Here is a 15,215-nt window from a genome sequence, read left to right as displayed (position 1 = left end):
CCTGTCCCCTGTTCCCCTTTGTACAGTAGCATCTTTCTTCAACTCTCCATGGGGGTTTCCTGTCTGTGACCGTGAGGTGTATATAAGCCCCGACGAAGATGTTACCACCGCTGAAGTTAGCCAGGACAGCGCACAAAGAAGACACTTAACCCTGACCGGGTCCTTCTTCTGTTCTCCAGGAGCCTTTGAAGTCAACAGGTGTAATCGGACAACCAAAGTCTTCCTCTTCTTCTTCTGCCTTTGTCGTCAGCATTTAACTGACCTCCTCTCCAGACTGAGACCATGGACACAGCTGCAGTGGTGACTCTTCTGGCTCTGCTTATGGCGATGGCTGGCATCAGTCACGCTCTTCGCATCCAAGGTGGTTTGAACAAAAACGACGTCCTGCCAGGCAGCTCAGAGGAGAACATGGCCAACCGGCTGCTGGGGCTGGTGAGATAACAAACCACTCAAAAAACCTGAATTGCAAATTTAGTATTTAATTGTCAAACCTCAGCTCACTGATTTATCTGTCGCTGTGGCAAGGAAATATCCTATAAGAAAAACACCTTTTATGCATGTTTTCTACCATATGATTATATATGCCAAAAATGATTTTGCCATCTGAAAATCTAATTTTAAAACGTATCTCAGGCACACATGGTTATGTGTTACAATATATTGTCTGTCTGTAGGCAGGATTTAAATATGGACTGTTAGCTGTGCCACATTAGACAGGATGGAAAATTCTGTGCACAACCAGAAGTCATGCCAACATTTTCAGACAAGTCTGTCACTCCATGTGACACAGTATGTAAATGGGAATTTGAGCTATTTTCTCCAGCGAAAGAAGCTAAATCATACAACTCATTTAGATTTCTAGATAGTGTTCCTCCTCATGCAATAGTGTAAATTCCACCATAACATATCCTGGGGTCAACAGGGAGTCAGAGCAGGGTAGAGAGTTCGATAAAGGAAGAGGAATTGCATTTTGAGTAAAATATAAGGTTTTCCCTTTGTGGGACGGACAGGTCTGGATTTATTTTGCATAAAGATATATGGGTGAGCATGAGATACATTTCTTTGCCTTTGTATGCTGGTATTTACATCTCAAGGTCCCTGCTCACAGCAGGACAGACTGAATGGAGTTGCAACCCCTGGGGTTTGTTTTGCAACTCAAAACTGAAGGCAGTAAGTGACCTTGACGTTTCCAAGATGTGTTTGTCGGGTTTTTGTTCAAAAGCAGAAAGAAGCTCTTTGATACTAGGCTTTGCATTTCTGCTGGTGTGTGTTTGTGTGAATGTAAATGTGTGTGTTTGTGTGTATGTGTGTGCGTGCGCGCTGGTTTGCTGCAGGAGAGTGAAAACACAGATAACAGCGTTGATGATCGTCTGCTGACCTCAGTGCTGAGAGCTCTGCTGCTTGGATCTCAGAGAGAAACCAGGAACTCTGTCCTCCATCAGCCACAGAGGTCAGAGAAATGACAGAACCTGTATTGATCACACACACATAAACACACATATAGCATAAAGATGGGAAATCAGTAATTTAGAAAACAGTACCATTTCAAACTTCTGTATAGCAATTTCCTGTCAGCACTGAATTAAAACCAAATATTTACCAGTTCTACTGCAGGATAATGTGACATGATATGCCAGTACAAAAGTCCACTCAGGTAAAAACAACACTTGCTGCATTGCCGAATGCCACGTTAGGGTCGCCTTAGGACAACCGCTTTGAAACTCTTTAAATGGGACGTGATTTCTGAGATTATCAGTGTAATGCAAGAGCCATGCAGATAGGTCTGCAGGTATTTTAATTATATCGAATAATTATTTTCTCAATTCCTCATTTATAAAATATCCCCATCACAATTTCCTAGAGCTCAAGTGGATGCCATCAAATGTCTTGTTCTGTCCAACCAACAGCCATTTACTCCTTTGCAACATATCTGAATTTAATAATTCCACAACGCACCATATGTAGCTCACCGTTTTTAAACATTATTTACTTGAAATGTCTATTAGTAAAAGCTGTTCAGGAACCATCAGCCTCTGTTATGGCAAAGATTAGATCAAGGTTTTTGACCTGAAATTGTGGTCTCAACTTCGAGGGATTAAACATTTTATTAAAACTGTTGCCTATAATGTTCTGCTGCGTTAAACCTACGTCCCATGTAACAGTCATTCTTGCTCTGATCACTTAAATACAGTAAAAGTTTGACAAGACAAGAAGAAATTATGCATGATTCTTTTGTAGCCCCCTTTAGTTCCATGAAATACAAATATCTTACATCTATTCCTGCCCCTGTTTCTCCCCCATGCAGGTTTGGCCGCGGATCCAGAGGACAGGTAGTGTCGGAGGATCAAATGCATTCCCGTAATTGGGAGGCAGCCCCCGGTCAGATCTGGAGTATGGCCGTGCCCCAGAGATTTGGCAAGAAATAATCTGGCAGGCAGATCCACAAATCACTGTCCTGGTTCAAGGCCAAGCAGCGGGCAAGTGTGGAGAGACTAAATTTGAATGAATATATCAGAATTATATTAAAAACTCTCCTGTTCATTTCATCATCGTCTCAATCCATCAGGCCTGACTTGACACATGACATTTAGTTAGAGATGGCAGAGGCTTCATTTTACAGTTTTCTTTTCTGATTTCCACCACTGCAAACCATGTTAACTGGTGCCTATCAAAGTTTTCTGAGCAGACCTTACTTGTCCTGACTTGAATGTTATTAAGGATCAAACGTTTTTGCTGTAAATTGCTTGCTACATTTTTTGGTTATTCTTTTGTTATCTGGTCAAATAAAAGAGCTTTGAACTTGTAAAAGCTAAACTTATGCATATGTGTGTTCATTGTGAATAATGAACAAAGGTCAGGAATCACACTCACCTATTCACAAAGGGTTTTAACTGGAAAATATTCTACATTACAATTACAGACGCTGAAATCTTATGAAATCTCTTATTAGTTTTTGTCTGAGCTTTGACATCTGCAGGGGGCATGATACAAAAAAATGGCAAACACAAGTTCTCGAAGCCCAAGTTGTCATCTTTAAATGTCTTGTTTTGTCCAACAATTGGCCCAAAACTGGCAAATAGTCGATTTAAAATATAAAACAGAGAAAAGCAGCAAACCCTCACATTTGAGAGGCTCTAACCAGTAATTATTTCCACAAATAAACTAAATGTTTAGTCATTTCAGCACCAATTTAGATAATAAAAAAGTAATAATAATAGTAATAATAAAATTTTGGTGAGTTTGTAGGTGTCAAAATCATTGTTAGTCTACACTCTTCATTTGTATTCAGCTCCTGGATTTTGTGGCTCCACAACTGCTGTTCTTTAGTGATTGTTTGTCATTATAGCACAGTGCTATATTAGTTAGATTTGCATGAAACATTAAAATACTGTCATAAGAAACTGTATTATAATTCAAACACTACAAAACTGCAAACAAATTCTACAGCACCAGCACACAGTGAAGAACATCTGCTAGACCACATACAAGCACATAGTTGCCCTGGTCGTTTTTCCACTACATTAAATATGTCTGTAATGGCTCGCTCAGACATCAGAGCAATGTAAATTAAGTGAAGGACACACAAAAAAAGATATGTACTGCTCCCCATATATGAAAGATGATATGTTGTTTGTAACAATATATCTCTGAACAGCTAGTTACTTCACTTTTGTCTCTACACAGAGAGCAGGGTGAGGGATTAGGTTTCATGGGACCTGGATGGAACTTGTTTTATCCAGCTATCATCTGTTTAATGTACAGCGAAGCCCAATTTTCTCTACAGACTAGCAGTGGCTGTTCGGTTTGGTGTGTGTGTGGTGGGTTTACAGGCCACCTGGGGAAGCAGCATGCAACGACCTTCAGTACTAATTAAAATGAAGAAACATGCAATTACTCTATGCTTTCACAGTTTCCGCAACCAATTACTGGGAAGGACAGTGCGTCAATCCCATTTAGGAAGAGTCTTTTATTAGCCTGACCTCTCTTTCCTCTTTATGGGTCCAGTAGACAAAATGAAGAATAACTAGTGCAGATTGGAGATTATTGATGAGTCATTTTTTACTTTAGTCACTGCTAACATATGGTTAGCAGTGACTAACCATATGTTAGTCACTGCTAACATATGGTATTTATGGTTTAATCGAGGTGCATTGTTTCAGCATGTGGGTGAAAGGTATATTTTTTTTCTTGTTGTTTCTCTTGAATACATCTTGAAGACTTATCAAAGCTCAATTTATCACCTCATGAGAAGAATAAGTAAACGGGTTCCCAAACTGAAAACATACACATATATGAGACAACAAGGTAATGTTAAAAAAAATTACAATGATTTATGCTTCTATTTATGAAATTAGATTATGGGCTCATGGGCCTGTGGTGTTCAAGTGACATAAAGGTAAAATTCATTTGTCTGTGCACACATTTATAATCTTATCTGGACTGTCCAAAATTAATACCTTAGCATCAACTAATTATCAGATAATTTTTAGTCAGTATCAAAACTTTGCTTGGTATGAACTTGTCCAATGTTAAGACTAAATTAAGACAAAGTTAAGACTAAATGTTAAATGCTAGTTAAAAGTCTTGTCAAGTTCGATTTTATTCATATAGCCCAATTTCACTAATCATAAATTTGCATCGAGGGGCTTTACAATCTGTACAGCATACACTACCCTCTGTTACCATTAGACATTGTATTACTAAGATATAATGGGTTGTTTGTAGCTTTAATGTTGCTAGGCTAGCTTCTATCTGTCTGCAGTGTGACTGGTAGCTATACTTAGTCAGCCTCGAGACTGTCCAGTAGGTCCCTTGTAGTGTATAGCAGTTTGTTGGCTAATAGTACACTTTTGTTTGCTGTAGATAATGCATCTGCTAAAGCATCCCTCTGTGTCTTTACCGGAGTGAGAGTCGAATGTGACAGGCTAGTCAAACAGGCTAAGAATTTGGTGTTACAGAATGGTAGAAGATGGCAAGCCTAAGAGGTTCATAAAAATGCTAAGCTAATGGTCAGAGAAAATCTTTCTGAGCTCCCAAAACTGCCAGCTTCAAAGATCTTGACAGGAAAACAGAATACAGGAATGCTACACGAAGGTATTGATTTATAGTAATATATAGGTATTTTCAAACAATATGATCTACTGTCAGAAATTTATAAATTGACAAAGCTGCTAACTGCCGCAATAAAGCGGGTTGCCAGTTTTATTAATTTAGCTGCTGTATTATATCAATGTGGCAAACATTTAAAGAATAAGAAATACAGTATATCTGTCTGTGTGGCACAGACACTGGGCAAAACAAACAATCTTCAGCGAGTCTTAATTAAAAAGTAGGTGTTTAAAAAAAAAAAAGAGTTGGTGGTAGAAAAACAAGGTTAGCCAGCCCTTCACTGCAAAGCCCTGCTGTCTTTCCAAGCTTATTAGACAAGCCAAGCTAAATCTAACTATACAGCAGTCATCTGGAAAACACAATGACTAGATACAACACACAAAGAAAATAAAACACAGCACATCCTCATCACCAGCAGTAGTGAAGATGAGTAAAAAAAAAATAAATATATATATATATATCAAAAAGGGATCCCCCACCAGGATTTCTGAGTGTGCATTAGGTGTACACCTAAAACAAAACATCAAAATGTGCAGCAACAAAGAGCAATGACAATGAGATATCAGAAACAACAGACGTAACAAGAAGCATGTTGAAACAAAAATAGACAAAGACAGAGATCAGGGTGTGGGTGCTGCTTTCCAGACAGCTGTAGCCTCTAATCTGCACAGCTCAGTTAAAGAAACTCAGCTCATCTGAATTTCATGAGTCTGCAGGGGGGCTCAGGCAAAAGATCTGTGTGTACTGCAATTACAGCAGAGAGACAGATAGACAGGGGCAGAGATAAGACACAAAACAGACTGATACACACAGAGATAAATAAGGTACAAAGATATTGTTATTGTCACCTAATCCATACATTGACTTTACATGAACTGCCCGTACCCTCCTGATAAATACCTTTCCCTTCCCTTTCTATGGCTTGCTGACCTTTCCTCAAGCCCCCCAGCTCCCACTTTCACTCACAGTCATCGTCTTGGAAGGCAGCCATGTTGAACAGCGGGGAGGGAGGTCTCTGTTATTGGCCATTGGCCACAGCACAGTATGTCGCATACGCTTTAATGGCTACAGGGTGGGTGAATGATATGGTTTAAAAAAAAAAAAAAGCAATAGCAACGTCAAGGGTAAACTGCAGTGGTGAACTCTCCAGCAGCACAAAGTGGTGCTTTTAGTTGTCTCGTAAAGTATGAGATTAAATTCGTCATTATGTATAGTGTAATGATTATTTCAAAACAGATGTAACAGGTTACTTTCCAGTTCTTTTCATTTCTCCTCCCTGTCTTAAAGGACCATACCAGTGGTTTTGATTTAGTGGCTCTGACGTGCAAAGCACAACAACATTGGACAAAACACATTAACAAAATAGAAAATGCAGCAACAAAAACGAAAACAGAACTACATTTCATGAAATGGAAAATGTCCCATTCTATTTCATGATTGGACAGAACCCAAGTCATTCAGAGTTTAATGAAGACTGGTCAGTGGTGCTACGGTATACAGAATTACAGTTAACCATTTTGCTAACAATGCTGCTGTGTTTTAGATTTTTGGAAGCATTTTTTCCAGAGTTCAAGGCAGCCATTGTTTTCCATTCATATGTCCATATTATAAGAATCTATTAGCTATTAGCAGGCTCATTACCAGTAATCGAAAATAAATAAATGGTTTCTTTTTCATTCACTTAATTCTGCAACTGGAGGCCAGAAGATATATAAAGGAGACCACCATTTTATCAGCAGTATTGCTGTAATATAGTTCATCACTTGCAGAACTGATGGCACTGCAACGCTGTTGATGAGCGAAGAAGATATCCTGCTCTATGATTTCACATGGATTACATGGATGGGTCGACAAAACACCGGACTGATCTTTTAACCATGACCACAGTCGTTTATAACCTTAACGAGGAACTTGTTTTAATCCAAACCATGATCTATATGTGTGTTTATGTATGTGGTGGGTTTGCTTTGATGATTCCCAGCAGTAGTTTGGTTAGCCATTAGTGGCTGTTTATTGTTTCGTCTTTCTGACTTGCAACGTTCGAAACTATAACCTAAAATATTGCAGGAAATATAGAAGATTTTACCATGGTTTCAAAATAAAATCCTAAGCATAACCCTCAATGCGTGATATGCGATGAAAATCAAAACCATTTGCAGGGACCTGGAAAAAACATAAAATAATGAAACTCTGCAATTTAATAAGTAATAAGCAGAACCAGTCTTTATGGAACTGTGGGGTTTTCTTTGAAGCTTGCTCAACCAGAGACACAAACATGATGCTGGTATTAAGAGATTAAAAAAAAGTACAATTTAACCAGGGCTTTCTTCTCATTCACTGTAAACATCAGAGGTTGTATAGGAGAATTTGCAGCCAGCTATTGTCAGCTCTCTCTCTCTCTCAAACACACACACACACTCACACAGAGTATGTGGCCTCTCATTAACACACAACTCTGCTTTGATGACAAAGACATAATTCAGGAAAAGCGCTTATGACAGTAGCAGCTTTTTATTATTACTGTCATTCTTTCATTCTAAGCTACAAGAAAAAGTAAATGTGTCTTTTGTGTGTGAAGGATTTGCGTGCAGCTCTAGCAGAGCAATGTAAAGGCTGGGTTAAAAAAAGGAAAAAAGGATTCTGATGTTGTTTTCATTTATTTATACATGAATATAAAGAGAGGGACTTCTTAAGGTCAGCTGATTTAACTTTTGAAAAAAATAAATCATATTGCCTTCATCCAGCTCAAATCTTTCCCAGCCCATTCGGTGACTATAAAATGTGGAGTTATAGGCAAAATAAAACAGCTTCCCAATTTACCATAAAAGGTATAAATTCAGGCCTGTGGACTCGTTGTCAGGGGTTCGTGGCTCGTGGGGTCTTCATCCCTGGTTCAGTTCCTGCTGGGGACCTTTCTTGCATGCACCGCCCCCCTTGCTGTTTCCCAATATTTCCTGTTTGTCTCATCTGTGAACTAGCAAGTAAAAGAAAAATGCAGAAATAGTAGTCTAAAAATATATAAATGTGTATGTGCTAACATAGTCATGGTGTAAGTCAAGTTAAAGAGGCCTTTTACACGTAAAAGTCTGTTTACAGGTCTTGGGAAGCACTATTGCATATGTGAAAAAAGATTTATAAAACCTTTTCTGGCTCCTTTTATGGCAAAATAAGTAAAAAGCATTAATTGGGGCTGGAGACTACAAATTTGAAAATGAAAATAATTCCTCATCTCTGCCCGAGGCTAGCAGCTCGAGGCTACATTAGCTGCCACTAGCATAACAACTGAATCTTTGACTGAACTATCTGTGATTGAGCTGCATTGTGGCTAATGCAGGTACCAGGTTTTGACAAGGAAGAAAAATTTAAGGAATTAAAAAGATGATATCTCTGGTCCTTCTTCATCGATTTTGATTCTTTTTTTTTTTTCTTTGGGATGTCCGCTGTGAGTATGACAACGTTATGAGTCTAATGCTAAATTGGTAAAGTATTCTTTTAAAATCTATATGTCAATATAGCAGTACTATATCAATATAGTGGTACTGTGCTACTAAATTGATATATTTGTTTACCAAATAATAATGTTTCTGGGAATGTTCCTGCGTGGATAAAAAAAAATGGTCTCCCCAAATTTTCTGGACATCTGGAAGAAGACACCTGTCATATGCTTCTTGGCTGGTGTCAGGTATCAGGTCCCGGTAGACATGGGATGTAGGGACACTCAGGCTAGAGTAGATCAATAAAAATTGTAGGGGCCAGGCGGCAGTGAAGACAACCTTGGTCAGATACGAAGGATTACAGTCACAGCTTTAGCATAACTTTGGACTCAAAATTGCCATTATGTGGCCCTTTTATTTGTGAAATACACTGTAGTGATCTGGGTGGAATAGCTGTTATTCATCAAAAAGCATGATAACATATTTAGGAAAATTATTTGTGCAATTGTATTGAATATTATCAATGGTTTATATACATAAAACTCAGGTGTGAGAGAGAGAGCGTCATTGTGTGACTCATTCTGAGTGAGAATGAGTATTTGAAATAGTTTCTATTTAAGCATGTGTAGGAAGGTGATCTTATAAATATTTTCTCTTCAAGGAGAAGCCAGATGAGGCATCCATCCTACCCATCCAAGATAGAGAGAGAGAGTATATCTTTGTCGACCTCACTCTCCCGCCTGTGCAGGCACTGCTGCAGAGCAGCCCTGATCTCAGACATCCAATACCGGCAGAAAGAAATGTGAAGAGTGGGTGGGACTTGGTGTGAAAGGGAGACAGGCACAGCGAATAAGAGCAAAGGAGAGGTGTTCCTAGCCAAGTATGCCCTTGCCTCCGTGCTGTGAGCCGGGAGAGACAGAGAGGAAGGAGAGTGAAGCCACAACAGAGACACCAGCAGGTCCAGAGGATAGAAAAAATAAGGCAGAAAAGAAATAGGGTGCCGAAAAGCAGGACAATCAGGGAAAAGTGTGTCAAGAGATAAATATAAAGAGCAGAAAATAATCAAACAGAAACTAAAACAATCTGCTTATTTTTTTCCTAAGCTGGAGCCCACTTATTTTCTGTTACAGCCAAATTCATTGAGCTCTCTACTCTTTTTCTCTTGTACGGATTTTCCATCTCCAGATCATCCCCTCCTCCTCCTCCTCTTCGCCCTATCCTCCTCACTGAGAGACAGTGCCACCATGGAAACCGGGAGCCCCAGGAAGATACAGTTCACCGTCCCCCTACTGGACACCCACCTGGACCCAGAGGCAGCCGAACAGGTAAGGAGGAGGGGGGAGGGGAGAACGGAAGCAAGGAGGAGGAAGAGGAGGACACGTGGGTGATCTGGGACTTTCAGGCTTTTAAGGGTTTCTTTATGCATCAGTGATATTTTTGGAGTTTTAGCAACATTATTGTGAAAAAAAAGATTTAGGAGGAAATCACAATTTATTATCACTCAGAGAAAATAGGAACAAAAATTGGAACAAATAACTTGAGAAATATTTATTCCAGTCATTAAAGCCAGCGTGGGCAGTCAACTGGAATGAAAAAAGCAGTGTGCTTTGCCCAATATGCTGTAATATAGCCTGATGATAAAGTATCAGTGTCTTATTACTCCCATGCACCTGATTAGCAGGCTGCGCCTTTTGAATGCAGCGCTAAAGTGAACATGATGAATTTAAGATTGATTTTTCCGCCTTCAGTCAGAGAATAGCAGGTTCATGGAGACACACAGTGCCTCAGCAGTGTTGAAAAGGGGTATTGCAGTATATGGATGTATCTCTAGGGGTTTGGTGTTCTTTTGGTTTGAGTAACTAACTGCATGTAGTGTACAGCAGTGGGAGACTGACAAAAGTTGTGTGGTATCACAAGATAAACTTGCGACAAAAGACATTTCTATTGGCAATGTCATAATTTCTGAACATCAGTCTCAAATATATCATTAGGTTGCTTGACATGGCTCAGTTTAAAGCAAACTGTCATAGAGGAAGTTTAAAAAGATTTAAAGATGCAAAAAGTAATTTAATATCTTATTTTAGGATCCAATATACTCAGCATCACGTTATGACATAAGAGCAAGGAACTCTTACTAGTGACTGAAAAGACCCAGTGCATGCAGCTCATGTGCTATTAGAGAATAAAGTAAAAAGATGTGTCCCATTTACTCCTTTTTATAAATATAATATGAACAGGACGGGTCCTTCATAATGAATGAGCCTCGAGTAAAGCCAGCCAAGATCTATGAGTCTGACTACAGCCCTTCTATGTCTCTCTCCCCCGCTTTCTCTCTCTCTCTTTCTGCCGTTCCACTCAGACTGTGAGACTCAGAGGAAAAGTAGATGTCAGGAGTACTCCCTTGTGGATGTGTGCAGTGTGTATGTGCATGAGTTTGCCCGTGTGAGGACATTTTATGGGATGATTTGGGGGTATTATCCAGGGTAGGTTCGGGTAGAGTTAGAACTTCTGGTCAAGTGATGTAAGTGTAAGAGCGAGGTGGGTGTGAAATGATTTACAGCAAATAAGACAGATAATACAAAACCTGCAGCCTTTTCATGTCCAGAATTGCAACTGTATCAGTCAAGAATGTCTGCCTCTGTATAAAAGAAGAAAATTGCTCGAAACAACTTCCAATCTCACAGAAAAGAGAGCAGCTTTAATGCATAAATCATTTTCACATTCTTTTTCATCTTTTGCAATCTCAAAAGACAACCTGATGTGTTGTATGATATCAAAACTTTTTACTGTACTAATGTTTCTCCAAAATAGCTAACTAGATTTGTCCCTCGGCCTGTCTCTTCAGTCTATAACACCGCAGCTCTCAGTGTAACATCACAATTCACACTGCAGTACCTATAAAAAGTACTCACTCCTAGTTTTCATGTCTTATGGTTTAACAAGTTGGAATGAAAGAGGATTTTATATGGCTTTTTTTGACACTGATTAACAACAAAAACCACCAAATCAAACTCACTGTAAATGCCAAAGTGAAACCAGATCTTTACAACGTGATGTAAATTGATTATAAATTGAAAATGCAGGATACTTGTTTCCCCCCTTTAATAGGACAAACCTAAATCATCACGGTTGCAGCCTACAGACCTTTTTCACAACACACATCTTGACTTCTATTATAGCAGCTTTTTTTTCCTGTTATGACATGCCCAAATCTGTCTGCTGTGAAAAAGGTCAATACGTTTTAGATGTCACACAGTACATTTCAATTGATTGTAGTATAAATTCAGTAAAATTTCAGCCAACCTTCCTCACCTCGCAACCCCCAACTACTGTGGCTGCAGTCTGGATGTACACTGCATTGTAACTTCAGGAGAAATGCACGTTTTACTACACATACAGCACTTAAGTGTCATCAAAGTTGCTTTGAAGAGTTTTGCTCCATTTGCTCCATTCTATCACATTGATATCAGCCTCGCTGTTTACTTTGCGCAAACTGAACATTTCCTACTGCTGCTAGTTGACTGCCTCACAATGAAAGTGTGAGGCAGTAAAAAAATGTGATGTATTTGTCACCTCGGATAACTCTGACAGTGACCATTCATCAGAAATGCATATACAAAACAAGAAATGGTCATTTTTGGCCCTTTTTTTATTGACAGCTGATCAGTTTTAAATTTGCAGCACTCAGACCGTGGGTGTTCATGGCAAGATGAACAGCGTGAGTTTTTCTGGCTGCACTGTAAACAGATACACCAGTTGCAACGCTTCTGTTGTATTGATAAAGTAGCTGCTCGACGAGTCTTTGCTGTAGTATTAAACTGCGATGCTGCTATCAACACAGGTATCGCGGAATCAGATCATCGCGGTTATAACTTTAATACAACTGCCAGCAGACAAGCATAAAGGTATCCAGGCCTGAAACTTATTAGTTTGCCTGGGTGTGGAGCTAATTATGCCGGTGTGTCATTAGCTGAGTGATATTAGGAACACTGTCTGTAAAGTGGTGCCTGTGCTACATTTGTAAAAGTGAATGTACTGTGTACCTGCCTTGTGGTGTGTATGTGTGTATCTGTGCCTTCCAGTCTGTCTGTGCATCACTATAGAGCATTTTGTCAAATTTGCCTTCTATCCCTTGAATCTGTTTGAGGGATACAGATGTAATTAAAGCTGGTCATGTCTCTCTGTTTGTCTTGTTTCTGTCTGGTTCTCAGGGACTTGGTGTCCAATGTCTGTATTTATTTTGCTATGCTTCTAGGCAGAGGTTTTACTGATTTAATACAGGCTCTTAAACACCTCCCGCCTGGTGTTTACCTACTCCTCTTCGCCAGCAGACAGATCTCCTTTTAGCTGTATACATATAGAATTCAGTTTACTTTTTCTGTGAAAACTCAAGAGAGTTCTTAGCTCTCATCATGACCAAAGCTTGGCTGATTGCCACTGAGACTTTACCCTTTAAGGATACATTTTCAATTTATTGACCACTGTGAATGGCCGCTGAGCCTCAAAGCCATGATGGCGTGCTGGCTCTTAAGTGTGTGGTTTTATGTTTGAGTCAGCTGTCCGAGACAGACAGCCCAGCAACGTAACAGTCAGATATAAAGAAAATAAACAACAGGAAATCTGTAGATGTCAAAAAAAAAAAAAAAAAAAAAAAGGAAATGTGTGTATGTGCTTGTGTTTGCAAGCACACTTATGAATGTCACACCGGGGGGGGGACTTCAGCCATGGTTCAGTAATCTCTGCAACCTGACACCCCGCAGCATGATGAATCAGACTCCGTGGAGAACTGCATGTCAGTCAGAACAGCCTCTCCAAAGTCAGACCCTCACAACAACATCACACGGAAACAGTGTGTTCCCCCACTATCATCACTTTATAGTAGAGCTCACTGTGTACCTATGAGCACAAACTGACTGTACCTGATAGAGGCCAAGACCTGATGGTGTCAGAGGATGACGTAAGATTGTAGTAACTAGATTCTTTTTCTTATTTCGCAATAATTTAGATATTCTTTCCACTTTTAGAGTTGTTATTGTTAGTCTCTAACATATTATATTACTATAATATAATGTATGTATTATATATTATGTTACAGTTTGAATCAGTATTTGAAGGAAAGTTTGACATTTTGGGAAATACACTTAGTTTCATTCTTGCTGAGATTTAGATGAGAAGATTGATACCACTCTAATATAAGTCTGTTAAATACAAAGCAGGCAAACAGCTAGTCTTACAAAAAGACAGACAATAATCTGGTGCATAATGCCCCATAAAACTGCAACTTGGCATTTTTTCACTTCGTTTTTTGTATTGATTAAACAAACGAAATCTAATGCGTTACTCAGTGAGCTATGGTGGGGATTCAGACCGAAAAACAGACCTGTACAAAGTTCAGTTTCTGTTACAGATCCACGTGTTTTCAACTCAAAGCTATCACAGCAGCAACTATTTTGTCCTTCGTCGAGAGATAAACAATAGAAATAGACAGTTCACTTTACAAAGTAATATACCAGGAGTGTGCACAAGTACATATGTCCTTGCAAGTGCAAGTATTTGATTGGCCAACGCAGTGCCTTACCGGATGACGTCACGTTACATTGCAGCAAAAACTGAGCCAGGTTGAACACAAACAAACCGGCGTTAGCACACCCACTGCATCGACAGACTGGCCCCATTAAAATGAATGAGAGGGCCAGGTTTTTACATACAGGGCTATTGTTGGTCTGAATGCGGCCTTAGAGGTGTTGGTGGGCATATATTTTACATTGATCCCTGCTTTCAGTCTTTATGCTAAACTAAGCTAATCTCCTGACTACAGTTGAATAGTATTTAGAAGACAGTCATGAGAGTGGTCTCATCTAACTCTCAGCAACAAAGCGAATAAGTTTATTTCCCAAAATGTGGAACAAATCCTTTGCGACTCACACAAAATGTGGCCAATAAGGGCTTGTAAAAGTTCAAGGAACAGTTGCTGCATTAAACAGAACTCCTGCTGAATGGATGAGGGTGATTTAAAGGGTTTGAGGGACTGTAAATGCTGTAGAGCAGTCGAGCATATTCTCCCTGTTTCCACTCTTTGTGCCAGGCTGAGATTACAGGCTGCTAGCTTTAGCCTTAAACAGGCAGATATGAGAGTGGTATTGGCCTTCTCTTCTATCAGTCAACAAGACAGTGAAGATGTGTATTTCCCATGATGCAAAACTATCGCTTTAACCCTGCACAACGTCTACGTTGATAATTAGTGCAAACATACACACAATAAAGAATCCATTCTCACCAGACTGAGGCGGTAGTCTGATTAGGGCACTTGTCATGTTAACGCTGGGTTATTTTCTCACATTAAAGTTGTAACTGGATAAAACACCATTAACACAGCTGGTTTTACCTGTAAATTAAACTCAGATTTCCACCTTTTACAGCCTGGAGTGACAATGTTGTTCACAGAAAAGTTAACATGACATCTTCTCCCATACCAACAGACAGTTGATATTTGACTCATTCATTACATCTATCATTCAGGTGAGGAGCCCTTGCTTGAGAAAACTACATTCATAGATGAAGTAAATTTATTCCTTGTTAAGATGACGAATCGTGACATCTTGAGGAAATGGTCTTTTATTACAGACATTTCACGGCTGAAGCAAGGTCCTCCCTAATATTTCCTACGCTGAC

The 15,215-nt window shown here is 39.4% G+C and overlaps 2 protein-coding genes across 3 annotated transcripts in view; both read left to right on the top strand.

The window, feature by feature from the left end:
* The first annotated feature begins 282 nt into the window (after nucleotides 1–282).
* Nucleotides 283–2,426, top strand: npffl (neuropeptide FF-amide peptide precursor like). The gene is made up of 3 exons (XM_040116271.1): nucleotides 283–432; nucleotides 1,335–1,450; nucleotides 2,306–2,426. The coding sequence occupies exons 1-3, from the start codon at nucleotides 283–285 to the stop codon at nucleotides 2,424–2,426; spliced, it is 387 nt and encodes a 128-aa protein (XP_039972205.1).
* Nucleotides 2,427–9,467: 7,041 nt separating this feature from the next.
* LOC120807001 (protein phosphatase 1 regulatory subunit 1A-like) overlaps nucleotides 9,468–15,215 on the top strand; it is a 30,667-nt gene continuing 24,919 nt past the window's right edge. Inside the window, exons 1-2 of one of the 2 annotated variants that reach the window (XM_040158597.1) lie at nucleotides 9,468–9,569; nucleotides 9,729–9,868. In XM_040158597.1, the coding sequence (XP_040014531.1) occupies nucleotides 9,788–9,868 (81 nt within the window). In that variant the 5' untranslated portion in view covers nucleotides 9,468–9,569; nucleotides 9,729–9,787. Of the gene's footprint in view, nucleotides 9,869–15,215 lie in introns of both variants that reach the window. The other variant, XR_005709774.1, reaches the window with a different exon arrangement.

This window comes from Xiphias gladius, chromosome 21 (genome assembly GCF_016859285.1).
Source record: "Xiphias gladius isolate SHS-SW01 ecotype Sanya breed wild chromosome 21, ASM1685928v1, whole genome shotgun sequence".
NCBI classification, from domain to species: domain Eukaryota; kingdom Metazoa; phylum Chordata; class Actinopteri; order Istiophoriformes; family Xiphiidae; genus Xiphias; species Xiphias gladius.
The sequence above is the reverse complement of the archived record's forward strand: the minus strand, read 5'-3'. Positions and strand labels throughout refer to the sequence as shown.

Coding starts and splice junctions, on each gene's coding strand:
- npffl (XM_040116271.1), top strand. CDS start 283: ATGGACACAGCTGCAGTGGTGACTCTTCTGGCTCTGCTTATGGCGATG. Junction 433..1,334: donor CCAACCGGCTGCTGGGGCTG/GTGAGATAACAA, acceptor GGTTTGCTGCAG/GAGAGTGAAAACACAGATAA. Junction 1,451..2,305: donor GTCCTCCATCAGCCACAGAG/GTCAGAGAAATG, acceptor TCCCCCATGCAG/GTTTGGCCGCGGATCCAGAG.